We start from the raw sequence: 18847 nt of genomic DNA, 5'->3' as shown, positions 1-18847 counted from the left end.
TCTCTCTCTCTCTCTCTGTCCTTGTGTTCTGTGCCATGGTAGATCTGCACTCACTGCTTTTTCTCTGCTGTAAAATACAGCCTCATCATGTAAAATGAATGTGTTATTTAGTTGTGAGGAGAGGGATCAGCAGGGTCTGCTGTTGCCGTGGTGTTGCAGTAGTAGTAGTCTTACTCTTCCCCTGATGGAGACCAGTATTTATATTTATATATATATATATATATATTGTGTTGGTTTGTCACAGCATAACACCTCATAGTCAGTACCCAGCGGGGCCAGCCATATGACGAACAGGGACCCTCTGCATGACCTGCGCGCGTGTGTGTGTGTGTGTGTGTGTGTGGCTTTATGAGTGTACTGTATATATAGTGAGTGTTTAGGAGTATTCAGAGCAAAGTGAATGCTGCAGTTACCATGTATATAGTACTCAGCCAGAGTAGGTTGGTGGTGGAGGGCCCAGCTGTGTGTACAGTATCTCACGGTTTCCCACTCCCATGGACCAGGATGAGATAGCAGTTAATCGTGTGTGTATGTGCTTTGATGTGCGTGTGCATTTGTGTGTGTGTGTGTGTGTTTGTGTGTAGATGGAGAGGATTACCGGCTGCTGCAAGCCCTCTCCATGCTTAAACAAATGGGGGAGATGAGCTCTGGAGGGATGGGGACAGTTAGTAGATTAAGGGTCATGGGCTGGAGCTGCTGTCTGTCACCTCCCTACATCCAACTGTAGCTGCTGGCTGTCACCTCCCTACATCCAACTGTAGCTGCTGGCTGTCACCTCCCTACATCCAACTGGAGCTGCTGGCTGTCACCTCCCTACATCCAACTGTAGCTGCTGGCTGTCACCTCCCTACATCCTATTGGAGCTGCTGTCTGTCACCTCCCTACATCCAACTGTAGCTGCTGGCTGTCACCTCCCTACATCCTATTGGAGCTGCTGTCTGTCACCTCCCTACATCCAACTGGAGCTGCTGTCTGTCACCTCCCTACATCCAACTGGAGCTGCTGGCTGTCACCTCCCTACATCCTATTGGAGCTGCTGTCTATCACCTCCCTACATCCAACTGGAGCTGCTGGCTGTCACCTCCCTACATCATATTGGAGCTGCTGGCTGTCACCTCCCTACATCCAACTGGAGCTGCTGGCTGTCACCTCCCTACATCCTATTGGAGCTGCTGTCTGTCACCTCCCTACATCCAACTGTAGCTGCTGGCTGTCACCTCCCTACATCCAACTGGAGCAGCTGGCTGTCACCTCCCTACATCCAACTGTAGCTGCTGGCTGTCACCTCCCTACATCCTATTGGAGCTGCTGTCTGTCACCTCCCTACATCCAACTGTAGCTGCTGGCTGTCACCTTCCTACATCCAACTGTAGCTGCTGGCTGTCACCTCCCTACATCCAACTGGAGCTGCTGGCTGTCACCTCCCTACATCCAACTGGAGCTGCTGGCTGTCATCTCCCTACATCCAACTGTAGCTGCTGGCTGTCACTTCCCTACATCCAACTGGAGCAGCTGGATGTCACCTCCCTACATCCAACTGTAGCTGCTGGCTGTCACCTCCCTACATCCAACTGGAGCTGCTGGCTGTCACCTCCCTACATCCTATTGGAGCTGCTGTCTGTCACCTCCCTACATCCAACTGTAGCTGCTGGCTGTCACCTTCCTACATCCAACTGTAGCTGCTGGCTGTCACCTCCCTACATCCAACTGGAGCTGCTGTCTGTCACCTTCATACTTCCTATTGGAGCTGCTGGCTGTCACCTCCCTACATCCAACTGGAGCTGCTGGCTGTCACCTCCCTACATCCAACTGGAGCTGCTGTCTGTCACCTTCCTACATCCAACTGGAGTTGCTGGCTGTCACCTCCCTACATCCAACTGGAGCTGCTGGCTGGCACCTCCCTACTTCCTATTGGAGCTGCTGTCCAACACCTCCCTACACCCAACTGGAGCTGCTGTCTGTCACCTCCCTACACCCAACTGGAGCTGCTGGCTGTCACCTCCCTACATCCAACTGGAGCTGCTGGCTGTCACCTCCCTACATCCAACTGGAGCTGCTGGCTGTCACCTCCCTACATCCAACTGGAGCTGCTGTCTGTCACCTCCCTACATCCAACTGGAGCTGCTGTCTGTCACCTCCCTACATCCAACTGGAGCTGCTGGCTGTCACCTCCCTACATCCAACTGGAGCTGCTGTCTGTCACTCCCTACATCCAACTGGGGATGTGGGCTGAATGGAGAGACACCAATAAACAGGATACAAACATGACAGAGATTAGAAAAACCATCCCTCTCTTCACAAATACAGGATACGTACATCACTACTACATTGAGACTTTGGTCCCACTTTATTTAGATAGTCCCATATAGATGGTCTACAGATGGTCATACTATCAACACGCTATATGTTGATAAGCAAACACTTACTAAGGTTAAGGTTAGGTTTAGAATAAGGGTTAAGGTTAGGGTAAGAGTTAGGGTTAGTGGATAGTTAGTTGACATGATGTTGACAGTTATTGAACATCTACTGAACATTTACAAACCATCTCCTTGGGACTATCCAAATAAAGTGTTACCAAGACTTTCCCCACGTCAATGGTGAGATGAGAAGCCTGATCCTTGATCTGATTTAACAAAGTCCCCTGACTACATATACGGCATACCAATCAGGGATATTTCTGACATTGTAATCCATTGAAGTCCAAACACTGTAAGAAAAACATTTTTCGGGACGGAAAAAATATTTAAGTGATTAACTTAAACGATTAAAACCAGATATCAATTATGTTGAAAAGATAATGGACCCATATATATTTAAATAATATAATATATGAGAACTAACAATCATCAAAATAAAATCTAGGCAGTCTAGGCAGGAGAATTGAAAATTCCCAAAACAATGAATTTAGCAGTATTCATTTAGTTTTTATGTTTGAGCAATAGAACACAGGATTAGCCATAGCAAAATGCATAGAATTGCAGGAAATGTGCCTTAAAACTGCAACGATTTCTCTCAGCTCCATGGTAAAAGGTGTAGAATTGCAGGAAATGGACTTAAAAATGCAAAAAAAGATCTATAGCGCCAAGATGGGGGCCTCTAAAATGTAGCCGCGCCATAAGGCCGACCGCGCTCATTGCCACGCACTCTGCCACGCCCCTGCCACGCCCCATGCCACACCCACCACCTAAACCCCCTTTTGATCCAGAAAAACCCCGCCGATGATAATCAGAGGAGTTGGCTAAAGCACATACAGATCTGGGATCAGCCTAGTCTTCATGACAGTGGGACAATCTCCAGTAGTGAATGGGATGTACAGTGAATCACTGTGTGTAGCCTGTATCTGTTCTGCTGATACAATACGGAGGATCCTAACCTATTCTATTGACCTTTCAAACCTCTCCACTACATTGTGTGGGGATTTGTGAGAGGAGAGAAGAAAGAATGACTAATGTTTTTCATGGTGGGAAGCGTGAAATTAAATGTGAATGGCCTCCAAGGCAGGTCGGTCTACTCAGGCTCTCTGGACTAGGTCAGCCTGACAGGCTCAAGAATGGGCCTGCTGATGTCCAAGAGAGCATTGATAATGAGACCTTTTCACAAGGACAGTAGCGGCTAGATATCAAGCTGCATCAAGACGCTGTCCTAGGGGGGAAACACACACACACACACACACACACACACACACACACACACACACACACACACACACACACACACACACACACACACACACACACACACACACACACACACACACACACACACACACACACACACACAGAGAGAGAGAGTCAAGAGCGCCTCGGGGTGTAGACAGAGATTTACGGTGGCTCTGAGGCATGGGTCCCTTCACACACACATTTAATCTCCTTTCACCTCTGTCACTTCACATCTCTCTGGCTGGAATACACAAACACTATGAAACAAGCCCTCCCTCATGAGGGGTCACTAGCTACGGAAATACATTATGTGAATGAGATCCCACAGTCCCACAGACATCAATGAGGATCTCCATATGTGTGTCAAAGTAATACTCCAAATATATAGACGATGGCCAAGTTCACTAACATCATGGTGTTCTCTGAGTAGCTTTAGCAGAGCAAACTGTCTGATGGATAGATAAGTTATAGCATGATATTACTGTAGAATGAGGTGGTAGACAACACCATGTGTATTAGCTAGACGCCCTGGTGTTAGATGTCCATAAATGAAATGGTTATACTTTAGAGTTGTCTCCAAGGGTGAATATGGAGAAAATGGCTATTACCAACATCTGCACCTGGATGGAATGATTATATTTGTTTTCCAGAGGCTGTACATTTTTTCCACTAGTTGTCCCAATTTCCACGTTCAAAGATATCGTTCCCTTGTAATTCTAGGATTTATTCAACACGCAGGGAGAAATATTCAGTACATATGATACTTCACTTATCTGAAGACTTGACAAACTGTACAGGTGGCTGTAAATAATGAGAAGACGGTGATTATTGTCCTTCCTCTAGATAAAATACAATCTTCACTATTTAAAATCAGCATCCGCATTCAATTTCTCAAGAAAGGGAGAAGCACTTGAGCCCTGTATGCCTGAGAATGTTCAAAGAGCCATAATGAGAACAGTGGCACGTTAAACCCTTGTGTTTACAGCAACAGAACCACCATGTTGGATCATCAAGAAAAGTATTGATCTTATTTCTTGGAGTATCAGGCCTTTTTGAGCAACTTTGTCTCTTCCACTCTCCTATCTTATTGTCCCAGGAATGAAACCAAATGGTTGTTATAGATTAGTGATGGATCAATCTTTTCCTTTTCAAATCACAGATACATACAGTAGATATGAACCCAGCGTTACTGAACTTCATACAGAACATCTGAGTTCCATCCAGCTGCATCTCTTCAAACAGGAAGCTTCATATAATTTCCTGTATCCTATGTTATTTTGCATGACTGCATTTTCCGATCTCCTCAACATCTGGCTACCCCAATATTCAGCTCTATGAAGCTGGGTCACAGCTGGATGTGACATGGGTTCAGGTGGGTCGAATGCACCAATGGGACTATATCAAAATATTGTAATTTTTATCAAATTGTTAATGTGTTTTGAAGGATAATTGAGGGGTATTACTGTAGCTAGAGGGGGTTACTATTTTTCGTTATTTCCCCAACATATGTAATCCATGTCATATTTATATCTTGTAGGCCTATTCTGATATCTGAAAATGGTATCAGTTGGATTAAATGGGGGGTTTTCTTGAAATCTGTGGTCAAATGTTTGTTTTTAATATCTTATAGGCAGCATAAAGATTATCAACAGATTACTGTCGACCTCACTGCGGCAGCTGCATTTAAATGCCACACTAACTGCCCAATTGTACCATACTAAATCACATAGCAACCAATAGGTCTGCACCCTGGACCTTAGCTCCACCAATAGAAAATCTGCATTTCACAACACTTCCTCATAAAGATGCTGCTAGTAACAGTTAAAATGTCTACCTCTGTAAACTTCATCATCATCTCAGTTCTAGAGAAGTGAAGAAAAAAAAACTGTTATGTGGAGGCGTACAATCTGCAAAAAGTTTTATATAAAAAAGTCCAGAGAAAAAGAGGATGTCTGACTGACCTCAACCACCCACGTATTCCCTGTGATAAAGTGATTCCAGCTCCACTTTTTTCATGTTTGCTGTTATCCTGCTGTTCTCCATTCACAGAACAACACAGAGAGCAGGCAACAGCAGCTAGAGTCCTACTTGGCAGCCAGTGTCTCTCTCTCTTTTAGTCTTTCTCTCTCTTATACTCCTTCATGCTCTTTTCCAGATGCGCTGTCTGGATGGCCAGAGCCCAATATAAACAGTTCAGTCATTCAGTGCAGCCTCCCTCAGCCTCACAGGCTCTGTTCTGTTTGTCTCCTCAGGGCCTCCGTATCAGACGACTGGCCAGTGGCAGATACACTCCAGTCATTTCCTGAGTGACTCACACTGGAGTACTGTGGGGGTTCTAAAGCGGGTTCTAAGAGTGGCCCTGTTGACATTTGTGTTGTTCTTTTACTTCCTTACTACTAATACTATGACTAATAGTAGTGATAGTGTGTGGATGAGGCTTCTGAACCTCACAATAGAATACAGGACTCTCACGTGCTGGCAGTCATCCACTGCTGTAAAGCTAACCCAATGGACATCTACCCGTTCCAGTAGGCCTTTTATATTCCGTCCACCATATTGGAATTCAGAGATTGCCGTGCATGACAACTTCAAACCGCTTGTTCCTTCGCCAACCACCAAGGAGTCGTTTACCGCGTCTCCACCGCTACTCTAAAGTCTGACCCTAAATTACTTGATGATTGATAGTCAATTATAACCTCTGCTCGTCATTGGAGGCTTATCTCCCATTATTATCCACAGTCACTGTCCCCGGAGCTGTTTTATTGCCTCCTAAACGGCCCGATCCAGCGGTCACACTGTTCTCTGATCAGTGGTGTGTGTCCTAGGGTGACTTTGTAGAGTAGACGCTGTAGTGCGTCCTATGGTAGGGTGACGTTGTAGACACTGTAGTATTTGTGTCGTAGGGTGACATTGTAGATGCTGCTGTAGATTCAACAGGCTCCGTTAGTGAGCTGTGCTACTTTCCCCTCGCCGGCGCCAATCAGTAATCCTCACACATTGTCTGGCCTGACACACAATACAGACAAAAGTCCTTGGTTGCTTTAATTACAGCCTAGGGCCAATGCTTAAAATAAATTTAGACAATATTAATATAAGTATTTTTTTGTATTATGTAAGTATTCTATATTTTAAGTACTGCGATATACAGTATACAACAATATGGATGTTTTGTGGAGAAAGGTAGTAGAGGTCTGAACGGTGCTTCCACAGTATCCCCTCTATCCTCTTAAGTCAATGTGTAGGAAAGAAGGGGCCCAAGTTGTGCTCTCATGCCCTCATACCATACCCAGCTTCCCCTGTAAGTCTCTCCTTGGGAAAGGAGACATGGCCCCAGCAGGATGGTGCATGCACGATAAGATAAGAAGGCCCCTCTGAGGTAGACTCATGGCAAGGGTATTTTAAAGGGAAATTCATTGGTCACAACTCAAAACATGCAAAACTCTCTAAAAATGTACCGTAAACTCTCTTTAAAAATGTGCACTGAAAAGAAAGCAGGGATACAGTCATAATATACTCATTCACAACATATGCCTACCACCAAGCCATAAGACTCCTGAACATCTAATCAAATGGCTACCCAGACTATTTGCATTGTCCCCCCCTCTTTTACACCGCTGCTACTCTCTGTTGTTATCATCTATGGATAGTCACTTTAATAACTCTACCTACATGTACATATTACCTCAACTAACCGGTGCCCACGCACATTGACTCTGTACCGGTACCCCCCTGTATATAGTCTCCACATTGTTATTTTACTGCTGCTCTTTAATTACTTGTTACTTTTTATTTCTTATTCGTATTTTTTTTAAACTGCATTGTGGTTGGGGGCTCGTAAGTAAGCATTTCACTGTAAGGTCTACACTTGTTGTATTCTGTGCATATGACTAATAAAATTTGATTTGATTCGATGCTGTGATTCGCTCCTTTTAATACGCAGGAAGTGACACGTGAAAGGAGGATCATCAAGAGTAATCAAAGGCAACCCCACTGCAGTCAGCGCCTGTAACTGAGAAGAGATAAAGAACAGGGGACCCTGCTGCCAAAACGACTAATCTAATTTGTTAGGAAGAGCATGACACATGATGACCCAAAAATAGACCAATTACGGCCCTGTTTTCCTCTCCGGAAGGGAAGCGGAAGCGTTCCTTTAATGTGGAGTTTTGGCAAACGTTCGCAGATGGGGATCTTCTTTTATTCCATATAAATAAGTCATTGTGGCTGGTGCGCTTTGCTGTCGAGGTGGGTTTAGGCTTACAGGGGGAGCGATTTGTGTTTCAAGCCTCTGGTGCTTTGTGATCATTAAACAGCTGTGTTGTGATCTATTTGTTTTGATGTTGAAATCCCCTTTTATTTGGGACATTGTTTAGATCTCAGAAATAGCAGAAATGAGTGACTGTCAACGACGCAATCAAGCGAAATAGGCTGTTGAATACAAACACGAAAGCAAGAATGAGTTGCACAAAATCAGAAAATTACACTGCATATTTTTTTGTGTAATTCAATGACAATCCAAACGACTGAACCAAACTATACTGAACAAAATATATAAATGCAACATGCAACAATTTGAAAGGTTTTTTCTTAGTTACAGTTCATGTAAGGAAATCGGTCAATTAAAATAAATTCATTAGGCCCTGATCTATGGATTTCACATAACTGGGAATGCAGGTATGCATCTGTTGGTCACAGATACCTTAAAAAAGGTAGGGGCGGGGATAAGAAAAACAGTCAGTCTCTGGTGTGATCACCATTTGTCTCATGCAGCGCAACACATCTCCTTCACATTGAGTTGATCAGGCTGTTGATTGTGGCCTGTGGAATGTTGTCCCACTCCTCTTCAATGCCTGTGCGAAGTTGCTGGATATTGTCGGGAACTGGAACACGCTGCCGTACATATCGATCCAGAGCATCCCAAACATGCTCAATGGGTGACATGTCTGGTGAGTATGCAGGCCATGGAAGAACTGCCACATTTTCAGCTTCCAGGATTTTTTACAGATCCTTGTGACATGGGGCCGTGCATTACCATGCTGAAACATGGCGGCGGATGAATGACACAACAATGGGCCTCAGGATCTTGTCACGGTATCTCTGTGCATTTAAATTCCCATCGATAAAAGGAAATTGTGTTTGTTGTCGATAGCTTATGCCTGCCCATACCATAACCTCACCGCCACCATGGGGTGTTCACAACGTTGACATCAGCAAACCATTTGCCCACACGACACCATACATGTGGTCTGCGGTTGTGAGGCCGGTTGGACGTTCTGCCAAATTCTCTAAAACGACGTTGGAGGCGGCTTATTGTAGAAAAATAAACATTAAATTCTCTAGCAACAGCCCGAGTGGACATTCCTGCAGTCAGCATGCCAATGCTGGGGAGGCAGGTAGCCTCGTGGTTAGAGCATTGGGCCAGTAACCAAAAGGTTGCTAGATCGAATCCCCGAGCTGACAAGGTAAAAAAAATCTGTCGTTCTGCCCCTGAACAAGGCAGTTAACCCACTGTTCCTAGGCCGTCATTGTAAATAAGAATTTGTTCTTAACTGACTTACTTGCCTAGCTAAATAAAGGTTAAATAAAAAAATAAGTAAATTGCCCGCTCCCTCAAAACTTGAGATATCTGAGGTGTTGTGGGACACATTTTAGAGTGGCCTTTTATTGTCCCTAGCACAAGGTGCACCTGTGTAATGATCATGCTGTTTAGTCAGCTGTTTGATATGCCACACCTGTCTGGTGGATGGATTATCTTGGCAAATAAGAAATGCCCACTAACAGGGATGTAAACAAATGAGTGCCCAGCATTTTAGACATCTTGTTGTGCATTTGAAAATGTCTGGGATCCTTTATTTCAGCTCATGAAACATGGGACCAACACTTTACATGTTGCGTTTATATTTGTGCTCAGTGTAGTGTCTTAGGTGAGGCCTGTCTTCCAGTAAATGAGGAGTCCCAGTACAATAACATGTTTTTCAGATCAGATGACTTTAGCAGACTGACTGATGAGCTTAGCAGGTCCAGGGACCGAAGGGAGAGTAGTGGGAAATTGTTGTCTCCCTTTACACAGAGGAGCTGTGTGTGTGTGTGTGTGTGTGTGTGTGTGTGTGTGTGTGTGTGTGTGTGTGTGTGTGTGTGTGTGTGTGTGTGTGTGTGTGTGTGTGTGTGTGTGTGTCTTTTTTGGTGCTAGAAAATACTTTAATTTTAAAGACTTTGATTTACTTTGAAATGGTGGGAGAGAGAGAAAGAGCAAAAGGTGGAGAGGGAGAGGGAGAGGGAGAGCAAGCAATTGAACGATAGAGTGAAAGAGAGGTCACATTCACAAGGAGAAAAAAACAAGTGGTTTATCCTAGAGCCTGTTGAAATACATGTGCATGATTCGCTCAGTGATGGTGATGGAAATTCCCTTCAGCCATTTGGTTAAACAGGAGAAGACTGTAAATCAGAGTGCTTTATGACCGGCATAAAATCAATGCAGCCAATAACAATATGAGAGACATGAGACTATGCTAATGAGAGAGACTGTGGATGAGGTTAGCACAGGGTTTAATCATGTTACATATGACTGTAGAACACTTGGCGGGGGAGGATTCTGAGTGTAGAACTATTTCCAATGGGGAGAGGGTTCTGACCTGAGAACTGTTTGGGTGTTGACCGAAGAACCTTGCTGGGGAGGGGTCTGATGGTCTTAACTCTATCTTCTGATTTTAGAACAGTTTGGGTTCCAATAACAGAATGATTTACTGGGTCTGAACTCTGGGTGCTAATTGTAGAACTATTTGGGTTCTGAGCATAGAACCCTTTAGTCCGTTCTGTGTATTGAACTTTGGAGAAGGGTCATTGAAGCAGGCAAGCAGCAGACAGCTTTTGCCAGGTCCTAAGAGCATTCAGTCTGACTCAGTCTGGCTAATAAATAGCCAGTGGAGCCCTCCGAAAGAACATGGCTCACTTTGAAAGTTTCACACGTTTTTTTGAGAGACAAGGCTTATAGTGAAGAGTTTTCCAGGATAAATTAGGGGAGAGAAAGATGGAGAGGACGATGGAGGAAGAGTAAAGAAAGATGGAGGGGAGAGAGAACTAAAGTGAAAGAGAAGGAAGACAAGGAAAATAATCGTGATTTAAAATATTTAAAAACAGAGAAGAGGTTGAAAGAAGGGGAGATAATGAAAGAAAGTGAGAAAGACAGAGGTGAAAGAAGGAGAGGATAAGAGAGAGATGGCTGTCAAAGGAGCTGCCATCACACCTGTACCTGAGAGAGGAAAACAACCAGCTAAAAGCAGTGGGCAATGTAGCTGTAAAGCTTCAGCCAACAACACAGTCCTGCAGTCCTACTGACCACTACTGACCCTCCGAGACAGAGCTGGACTCAGATCTGATCTATGTATTCAACTCCGAGACAGAGCTGGACTCAGATCTGGGGTATGTATTCAACTCCGAGACAGAGCTAGACTCAGATCTGGGGTATGTATTCAACTCCGAGACAGAGCTGGACTCAGATCTGGGGTATGTATTCAACTCCGAGACAGAGCTGGACTCAGATCTGATCTATGTATTCAACTCCGAGACAGAGCTGGACTCAGATCTGGGGTATGTATTCAACTCCGAGACAGAGCTGGACTCAGATCTGGGGTATGTATTCAACTCTGAGACAGAGCTGGACTCAGATCTGATCTATGTATTCAACTCTGAGACAGAGCTGGACTCAGATCTGGGGTATGTATTCAACTCCGAGACAGAGCTGGACTCAGATCTGGGGTATGTATTCAACTCTGAGACAGAGCTGGACTCAGATCTGATCTATGTATTCAACTCCGAGACAGAGCTGGACTCAGATCTGGGGTATGTATTCAACTCCGAGACAGAGCTGGACTCAGATCTGGGCTATGTATTCAACTCCGAGACAGAGCTGGACTCAGATCTGGGGTATGTATTCAACTCCGAGACAGAGCTGGACTCAGATCTGAGCTATGTATTCAACTCTGAGACAGAGCTGGACTCAGATCTGGGGTATGTATTCAACTCTGAGACAGAGCTGGACTCAGATCTGGGGTATGTATTCAACTCCGAGACAGAGCTGGACTCAGCTCTGATCTATGTATTCAACTCTGAGACAGAGCTGGACTCAGATCTGGGGTATGTATTCAACTCTGAGACAGAGCTGGACTCAGATCTGGGGTATGTATTCAACTCCGAGACAGAGCTGGACTCAGATCTGAGCTATGTATTCAACTCCGAGACAGAGCTGGACTCAGATCTGAGCTATGTATTCAACTCCGAGACAGAGCTGGACCTAGATCTGGGGTATGTATTCAACTCCGAGACAGAGCTGGACTCAGATCTGGGGTATGTATTCAACTCCGAGACAGAGCTGGACTCAGATCTGAGCTATGTATTCAACTCTGAGACAGAGCTGGACTCAGATCTGGGGTATGTATTCAACTCCGAGACAGAGCTGGACTCAGATCTGATCTATGTATTCAACTCTGAGACAGAGCTGGACTCAGATCTGGGGTATGTATTCAACTCTGAGACAGAGCTGGACTCAGATCTGAGCTATGTATTCAACTCCGAGACAGAGCTGGACTCAGCTCTGATCTATGTATTCAACTCTGAGACAGAGCTGGACTCAGATCTGGGGTATGTATTCAACTCCGAGACAGAGCTGGACTCAGATCTGATCTATGTATTCAACTCTGAGACAGAGCTGGACTCAGATCTGGGGTATGTATTCAACTCTGAGACAGAGCTGGACTCAGATCTGAGCTATGTATTCAACTCCGAGACAGAGCTGGACTCAGATCTGAGCTATGTATTCAACTCTGAGACAGAGCTGGACCTAGATCTGGGGTATGTATTCAACTCTGAGACAGAGCTGGACTCAGATCTGGGGTATGTATTCAACTTCGAGACAGAGCTGGACTCAGATCTGAGCTATGTATTCAACTCCGAGACAGAGCTGGACTCAGATCTGGGGTATGTATTCAACTCCGAGACAGAGCTGGACTCAGATCTGGGGTATGTATTCAACTCTGAGACAGAGCTGGACTCAGATCTGATCTATGTATTCAACTCTGAGACAGAGCTGGACTCAGATCTGATCTATGTATTCAACTCCGAGACAGAGCTGGACTCAGATCTGAGCTATGTATTCAACTCCGAGACAGAGCTGGACTCAGATCTGGGGTATGTATTCAACTCCGAGACAGAGCTGGACTCAGATCTGGGGTATGTATTCAACTCCGAGACAGAGCTAGACTCAGATCTGAGCTATGTATTCAACTCCGAGACAGAGCTGGACTCAGATCTGGGGTATGTATTCAACTCCGAGACAGAGCTGGACTCAGATCTGGGGTATGTATTCAACTCCGAGACAGAGCTGGACTCAGATCTGGGGTATGTATTCAACTCTAAGACAGAGCTGGACTCAGATCTGGGGTATGTATTCAACTCCGAGACAGAGCTGGACTCAGATCTGGGGTATGTATGCAAGAGAACACAAATTGGGTTATAGATGGTTTTTATTTTGTGAACAGTTGAGTGATATTGCAGGACACTTAATGACAGATTGTGTGGTATTTGACTGGGTCCTAGGCGTGAGGTCGTAACAATACTATAATACCATATTCCCAGTACAGAGCCGAGTCAAACCAAGCTGTCCTGGTTATGCTTCCACCATAGTTGCTGGAACCTCAATGCGAGAAGAAAATATCCAGCTAGCACAGTACGGTTCAGGTCGGCCCTGACTCAGACACATATGTTTCAGGTTTTGTCTTCCATGACCCACTTATTCAACCTACTTACATCATTCAGCAGTCTCAGCTGTGTTGTTGCACATATTTCTCCATGATTATAGTAACACAATGAGGAGACTATGGCGAGCGCTTGTATAAGTGTTCCTGAACTCGTGATGTGAACTTAGTTTAACCCAGCCTGTGTTTGTGTGGCTACTATTGTTGCGGCGGACCAGCGTCAGTGGGCCTAATCAGTGCAGACATCCTCTCTTCATTGTCACAGTGCAGATCAGGAAGTGGCTCCACTGGCTCTGTTTATTAGTTGTTCCTTGCCTTGCTGTCACAGTAGGCACTAGATGGCCATGCTAGAAAGGACAATAGTAGCCTATTGACATAGCTATGTGCTCTTAATCGAGGGTTAGGGTCAAAGGTAAGGTCAGGGTTGAGGTGAGAGTAGCCTAAAGTTTAAGTTTAAGTTTAGTAGTTGAAATTGTATTTCTTGTCAAAAGGTCCATGTGTTCCATTGTTTCTATAATAGCCAGATAGAGTTGTCACTATCTATCTTTAGCCACGGAACCATGAAACCATGTAACAAGGGACAGTCCAACATGTCCTCTCCCGTCGATCTCCCTCTGCAGTACAACCAGGGGATCAGTGTGCACGGGCAGCTTTTGTATTCCCTCTCGCTACCAAGGAGATTTGAAAGGCGTGACACTCGATTGAGTTGGAGATCTGACTTAGGGAACGGTCAATAGTGGTCTGTTCCCTGCATGGATCTGACCTCTATCTGGTCCTCTGTGTCAGTCACTGTCCAAGAGAAAACTCCAGGGCCTCTATTCACAAAGCTTCCCACATTAAGAGTGCTGGTCTAGGATCAGTTTAGTCTTTTAGATCATAATTAATACTATTTTTTTATGGAAAGTAGGACCTGATCCTTGATCAGCCCTCTTACTCTGACACACTGTGAATACAGCCGGGGTGTTCTAGAATGTCTAGAGTATGTTATCTATCTTATACCGGCAGCCAGAGACAGCTATGCATTATGCAAAGGGCTTTAAGTAGCCTTAGCTAGCATAGCTAGCAGTTACAAGACTTGGGGATAAAGGCATGCACGTCCAGGCTGGGGGAAGCATGGTCAGCATAACAGAGCAGTTTTGACGCCAAGCCAGCCAAACCTTAGCATGGCAAGATAGGACAAACAGATCTGGGACAAGGCTAGCCCAGCACCACTGTGTCTGCAACTTTTCCAGAGAGATTCTCCAACTTGATCCAACAAAGGGGATCACCAAGTCCAACTCCAACAGTTGTACTGATTCTATCAGGGTCGAGTGTGTCACAGCGCCACTTGGATCAGGAGATGAATGACATTGGTCTATCAATGGCGTGGAGAATTTGCATGTTGTCTCCCTGGCTGTTCCTGGTTCAAGACCCCTGACTGTGACTGATCGCCAGGGCAGAGAGAGGTCTGACTGAGGAGGTGAGGGAGACAGGATGATCATGTAGTCATAAGTACATAAAACATGTACTTACCATGACTGTGGTGTGGTTGTCTCATCTAGCATTCCTTAAGATGAACACACTGACTGTAAGTTGCTCTGGATAAGAGCGTCTGCTAAATAAGTAAAATGTCAAATTGAATAAGTCATAAGATCTTAATATCATCAAGATCTTGCCCATCAGAACCAGGCCAGTACTCACAAAGCATCTCTGAGTAGCAGTGCTGATCTAGGATCAGGTATCCCTTTTAGATTATAATGAATAAGATTATATGGACAGGAAGGACCTGATCCTAGATCAGCACTACTGCGAGACACTTTGTTAATAAGGGCTCGGATCTCCTCTACAGATTATTATAAAGACTTGATAACAAGTAGAACACTGAGAAACTTTGGACAAACGTGTCTGTTGGAAAATAGACTCTTTCTCTCAGATCAAGCTGAGTTCAATTCACTTAGGGTCTGAAATATTGAAGAATTCAAACTTTCCACTCAAATATCCTATTGACATCAATGCATAATTCCCATTCGATTTGGAGTTGCATGGGCTCTCGTTAGTGCTCAGCCCTGAGTGTGTATAATAAGTGATTTATTTTCAGTCTAAAACAAAGTCAAGTAGGAAGTCTCCCATGGCATGTGGTGTGTGGCCACTGGTCTGTATAATTGATTACACTGCAACAGTGAGTTCCTTAAGTGACCGTTCAGTAGCAGTAGCACTTTGACCCTGCCTAGGGGTGTCTGACCTCTCACCTCTGTGACGACTTTGTTGACCCTTGGAGATCACATTGATCTGGTTAGTCACGGTAGAGGAGAGGGAGAGGAGCGGAGGAAGGGAGTCAGACTGGAGGTGGAAGAAAGGGATGCACACGCACACACACACACACACATCCTTCATGTATAATGCATTAGATACCCAGGCTGACGGTGTATAGCCTACAGCAGCAGTTCATCCACAATGATGATATCAGATTACCCAGCGTTCCCACATGCATACACACAGCAGGGGGATTGTCACTGAACACAGCGGCCATCAATCCCAGACAATTTGTCCCTTTCTTTTGGTTGACTGGGTTTTTTGAGGGAAAGTAGGTGGGATGGCGCTCTGCTTTGCCCATTAGAGACGTAGGTTGCCTGGGGGGGCGATCTGCTCTACAATCACTGGCTTTATGGGCCTGGTTAAAGAGCCAGAGTAACACGGAGAAGAGAACGCTCTCTCTTTCTCTTCTCTCTCTCTTCTCTCTCTCTCTCTGTATCTACTCTATTTATTTCTCCTCTCTCGCTACACTGAGTGGACAAATCATCTTAATATTGAGTTGCACCCCCATTTGTTAAATCCACTTCAATCAGTGTAGATGAAGGGGAGAAGACATGTTAAAGAAGGATGAGACATTGGTTGGGTATGTGTGCCATTCAGAGGGTGAATGAGCAAGACAAAATATTTCAGTGCCTTTGAACAGGGTATGGTAGTAGGTGCCAGGTGCACCGGTTTGAGTGTGTCAAGAACTGCAATGCTGCTGGGTTTTTCATGCTCAACAGTTTCCTTTGTGTATCAAGAATGGTCCACCACCCAAAGGACATCCAGCCAACTTGAAACAACTGTCTGAAGCATTGGAGTCAACATGGGCCAGCATCCCTGTGGAATGTTTTCAACACCTTGTAGAGTCCATGCCCCTGATGAATTGAGGCTGTTCTGAGGGCAAAATGTTTTGTACACTCAGTGTACTCTCCCTCTCCCTTCATCTATCTCTGTGTTTCATTTATGTAGAAGTCAGTCAGAGGCTTTGAGTGGGTCCACTCGGCCGTGAGAGAAAATGATCACCACTTCTGAGATCCTTTTCCTCTGTCTACCATCTGCATTTGGCTCTGATTGGCTGCTCATCCGTGATAAGAAGCCACCGAGAGTTGAGTACCACGATGCTATCCCATCCCGACTTAATGGTCCGTGGTATCTCTTTTTGTCTTTACGGAGAGAGATAAAAAGACAAGTCAATAACTATTGACAATGGAAGGAGAGAAGAGAAAAAATCTGAATCGTAAAGCTGCTCTATGAATCAGCTGGGATTTACCCCCCCTCCACCCCCCCTCCACTCTCCTCCCCCCTCCACTCCAAGCCATAGGATGGATAGAGAGAGAGAGAGAGCTGGCGAGGCAAATGCGCTGCGTAGAAAAGCACAATCTGCCACGGCTCTTGATGTGAGAATGACCTACATCCTGTTAGCCTGAGCATGCCTGCCTCTGCTTTCTAACAGGTCGTGAGCGGCTCATTTGTAAGAGCGGCTGTGTCTGATAGGAGGAGGAGGTGAGGAGGACGTCCTCAGAGAGAGGTCTGGGGAGGAAGGTTGATGTACGTGCTGCTGGTAAACTGCGGGATAAGCAGGAGGGACTGGGGAGACTCCTTATTGAGTAGAACACGTGAAAATGTCAGAGTCTGAATGATTTACCACTGGGTGCTCAGTTCACATACAGTATAGTCAAACACGTATATTATATGGTGAGTGTGAGTGAGAGAGAAAAGAGGGTTAGCATTTGGCCCAGATATCTCAGTGGTACTAATTACCTCAAATGAGGAAGCAGACTATCTGAGAACTAATATTGGACGATGCACGTTTTAGCAGATGTTCAACGCTGGTGTGTGTGTGCTTACCTGCTTTAGTGTGTGTGTGTGTGTGTGCTTACCTGCTTTAGTGTGTGTGTGTGTGTGTGTGTGTGTGTGTGTGTGTGTGTGTGTGTGTGTGGTGTGTGTGTGTGTGTGTGTGTGTGTGTGTGTGTGTGTGTGTGTGTGTGTGTGTGTGTGTGTGTGTGTGTGTGTGTGTGTGCTTACCTGCTTTAGTGTGTGTGTGTGCTTACCTGCTTTAGTGTGTGTGTGTGTGTGTGTGTGTGTGTGTGTGTGTGTGTGTGTGTGTGTGTGTGTGTGTGTGTGTGTGTGTGTGTGTGTGTGCTTACCTGCTTTATTGTGTGTGTGTGTGTGTGCTTACCTGCTTTAGTGTGTGTGTGTGTGTGGTGGGGGGGGGGGGGGGGGGGGGGTCCAAGGTCCTGGGCGGTTTGGTTGTAATTTATGGAGGAGTTTTCCTTTTGCCAGAGAGGAAGTCAAGAGGTCTCAGAAGTTCCAGTATACTGCTAGAGAATGATGTGTTGATTTAGGAGTAGGTGGAACTGGAACTTGTCCCTAACAACAGATCCAGGATCAGATGTTTTTCCATCCTCCAAATGGTTAGGTTTAGCATTGGGGTACACTAATCTGATCCTAGATCTGTGTGTTGATTTACAGCACACTAGCTATCACATCTTAATCCATGGACGTGTCTGACTATGTGTGTAAGTAATTGTATCTTAATTCCATACTTACATCTCTCTCTTTCACAGTACCTGAAGACCTTTCCTTGGAAGAGAGAGATGAGCTGTCAAACATACGACGCAGGAAAAAAGAGCTACTGGATGACATTGAGGTGAGTCAAGAAAATGAAAAGAAATGTCAAGATTTAATATATTTTATAAAGATATCACTCACCCTTGATGTGACTTTATGTGGGTGTGGCTAAAATGTAACTTTGACTCTAACCGCTTACATTGAGTCTGTTTGTTGATGTACAATGCACTGCTAAAACAACTAGAGTTGAGTTGTGAATTCAACCCAGCTAATTCTCCCTCTAATCCTGTTGGCAGCGGTTGAAGTTTGAGATTGCAGAGGTGATGACTGAGATCGAGCAGCTAACCTGCGTGGGGGACAGGTGCGTAACACCCCCCCTGCAACACCCCTCCCCCCTCCTAGCTGCTGTTCCCTTCTCCTCTCCAAGTCGTCCAGCCAGACACCTGTCCCAGTGTGGCTTAATAATCCATCTTTGTTTGTGGACCTGAGCCGTCCCCTCTGCCAAACAGTTGCTAAACGCCCCACAACCGCTCCTATTCAGGGACTGACAACTGATTGGCTGTTCAGGGCTCATTGGTGATGAGGTGGAGAGAGCGT

At 45.3% G+C, this 18847-nt stretch overlaps 2 protein-coding genes across 2 annotated transcripts in view; one reads left to right on the top strand and one right to left on the bottom strand.

Annotated features, from left to right (window-relative positions):
* rac1b (Rac family small GTPase 1b) overlaps positions 1–18847 on the bottom strand; it is a 140623-nt gene that overhangs the window by 31781 nt on the left and 89995 nt on the right. The gene's annotated exons all lie outside the window — the stretch shown is intronic.
* The window catches only part of cyth3b (cytohesin 3b), a 44033-nt gene that overhangs the window by 7666 nt on the left and 17520 nt on the right, over positions 1–18847 (top strand). The window contains exons 2-3 of the mRNA XM_071396579.1: positions 18247–18329; positions 18547–18611. Coding sequence (XP_071252680.1) covers positions 18247–18329; positions 18547–18611 — 148 coding nt within the window. The remainder of the gene's footprint in view (positions 1–18246; positions 18330–18546; positions 18612–18847) is intronic.

The sequence above is a fragment of the Salvelinus alpinus genome, chromosome 1 (assembly GCF_045679555.1).
Source record: "Salvelinus alpinus chromosome 1, SLU_Salpinus.1, whole genome shotgun sequence".
Classification (NCBI taxonomy): domain Eukaryota; kingdom Metazoa; phylum Chordata; class Actinopteri; order Salmoniformes; family Salmonidae; genus Salvelinus; species Salvelinus alpinus.
The sequence above is the reverse complement of the archived record's forward strand: the minus strand, read 5'-3'. Positions and strand labels throughout refer to the sequence as shown.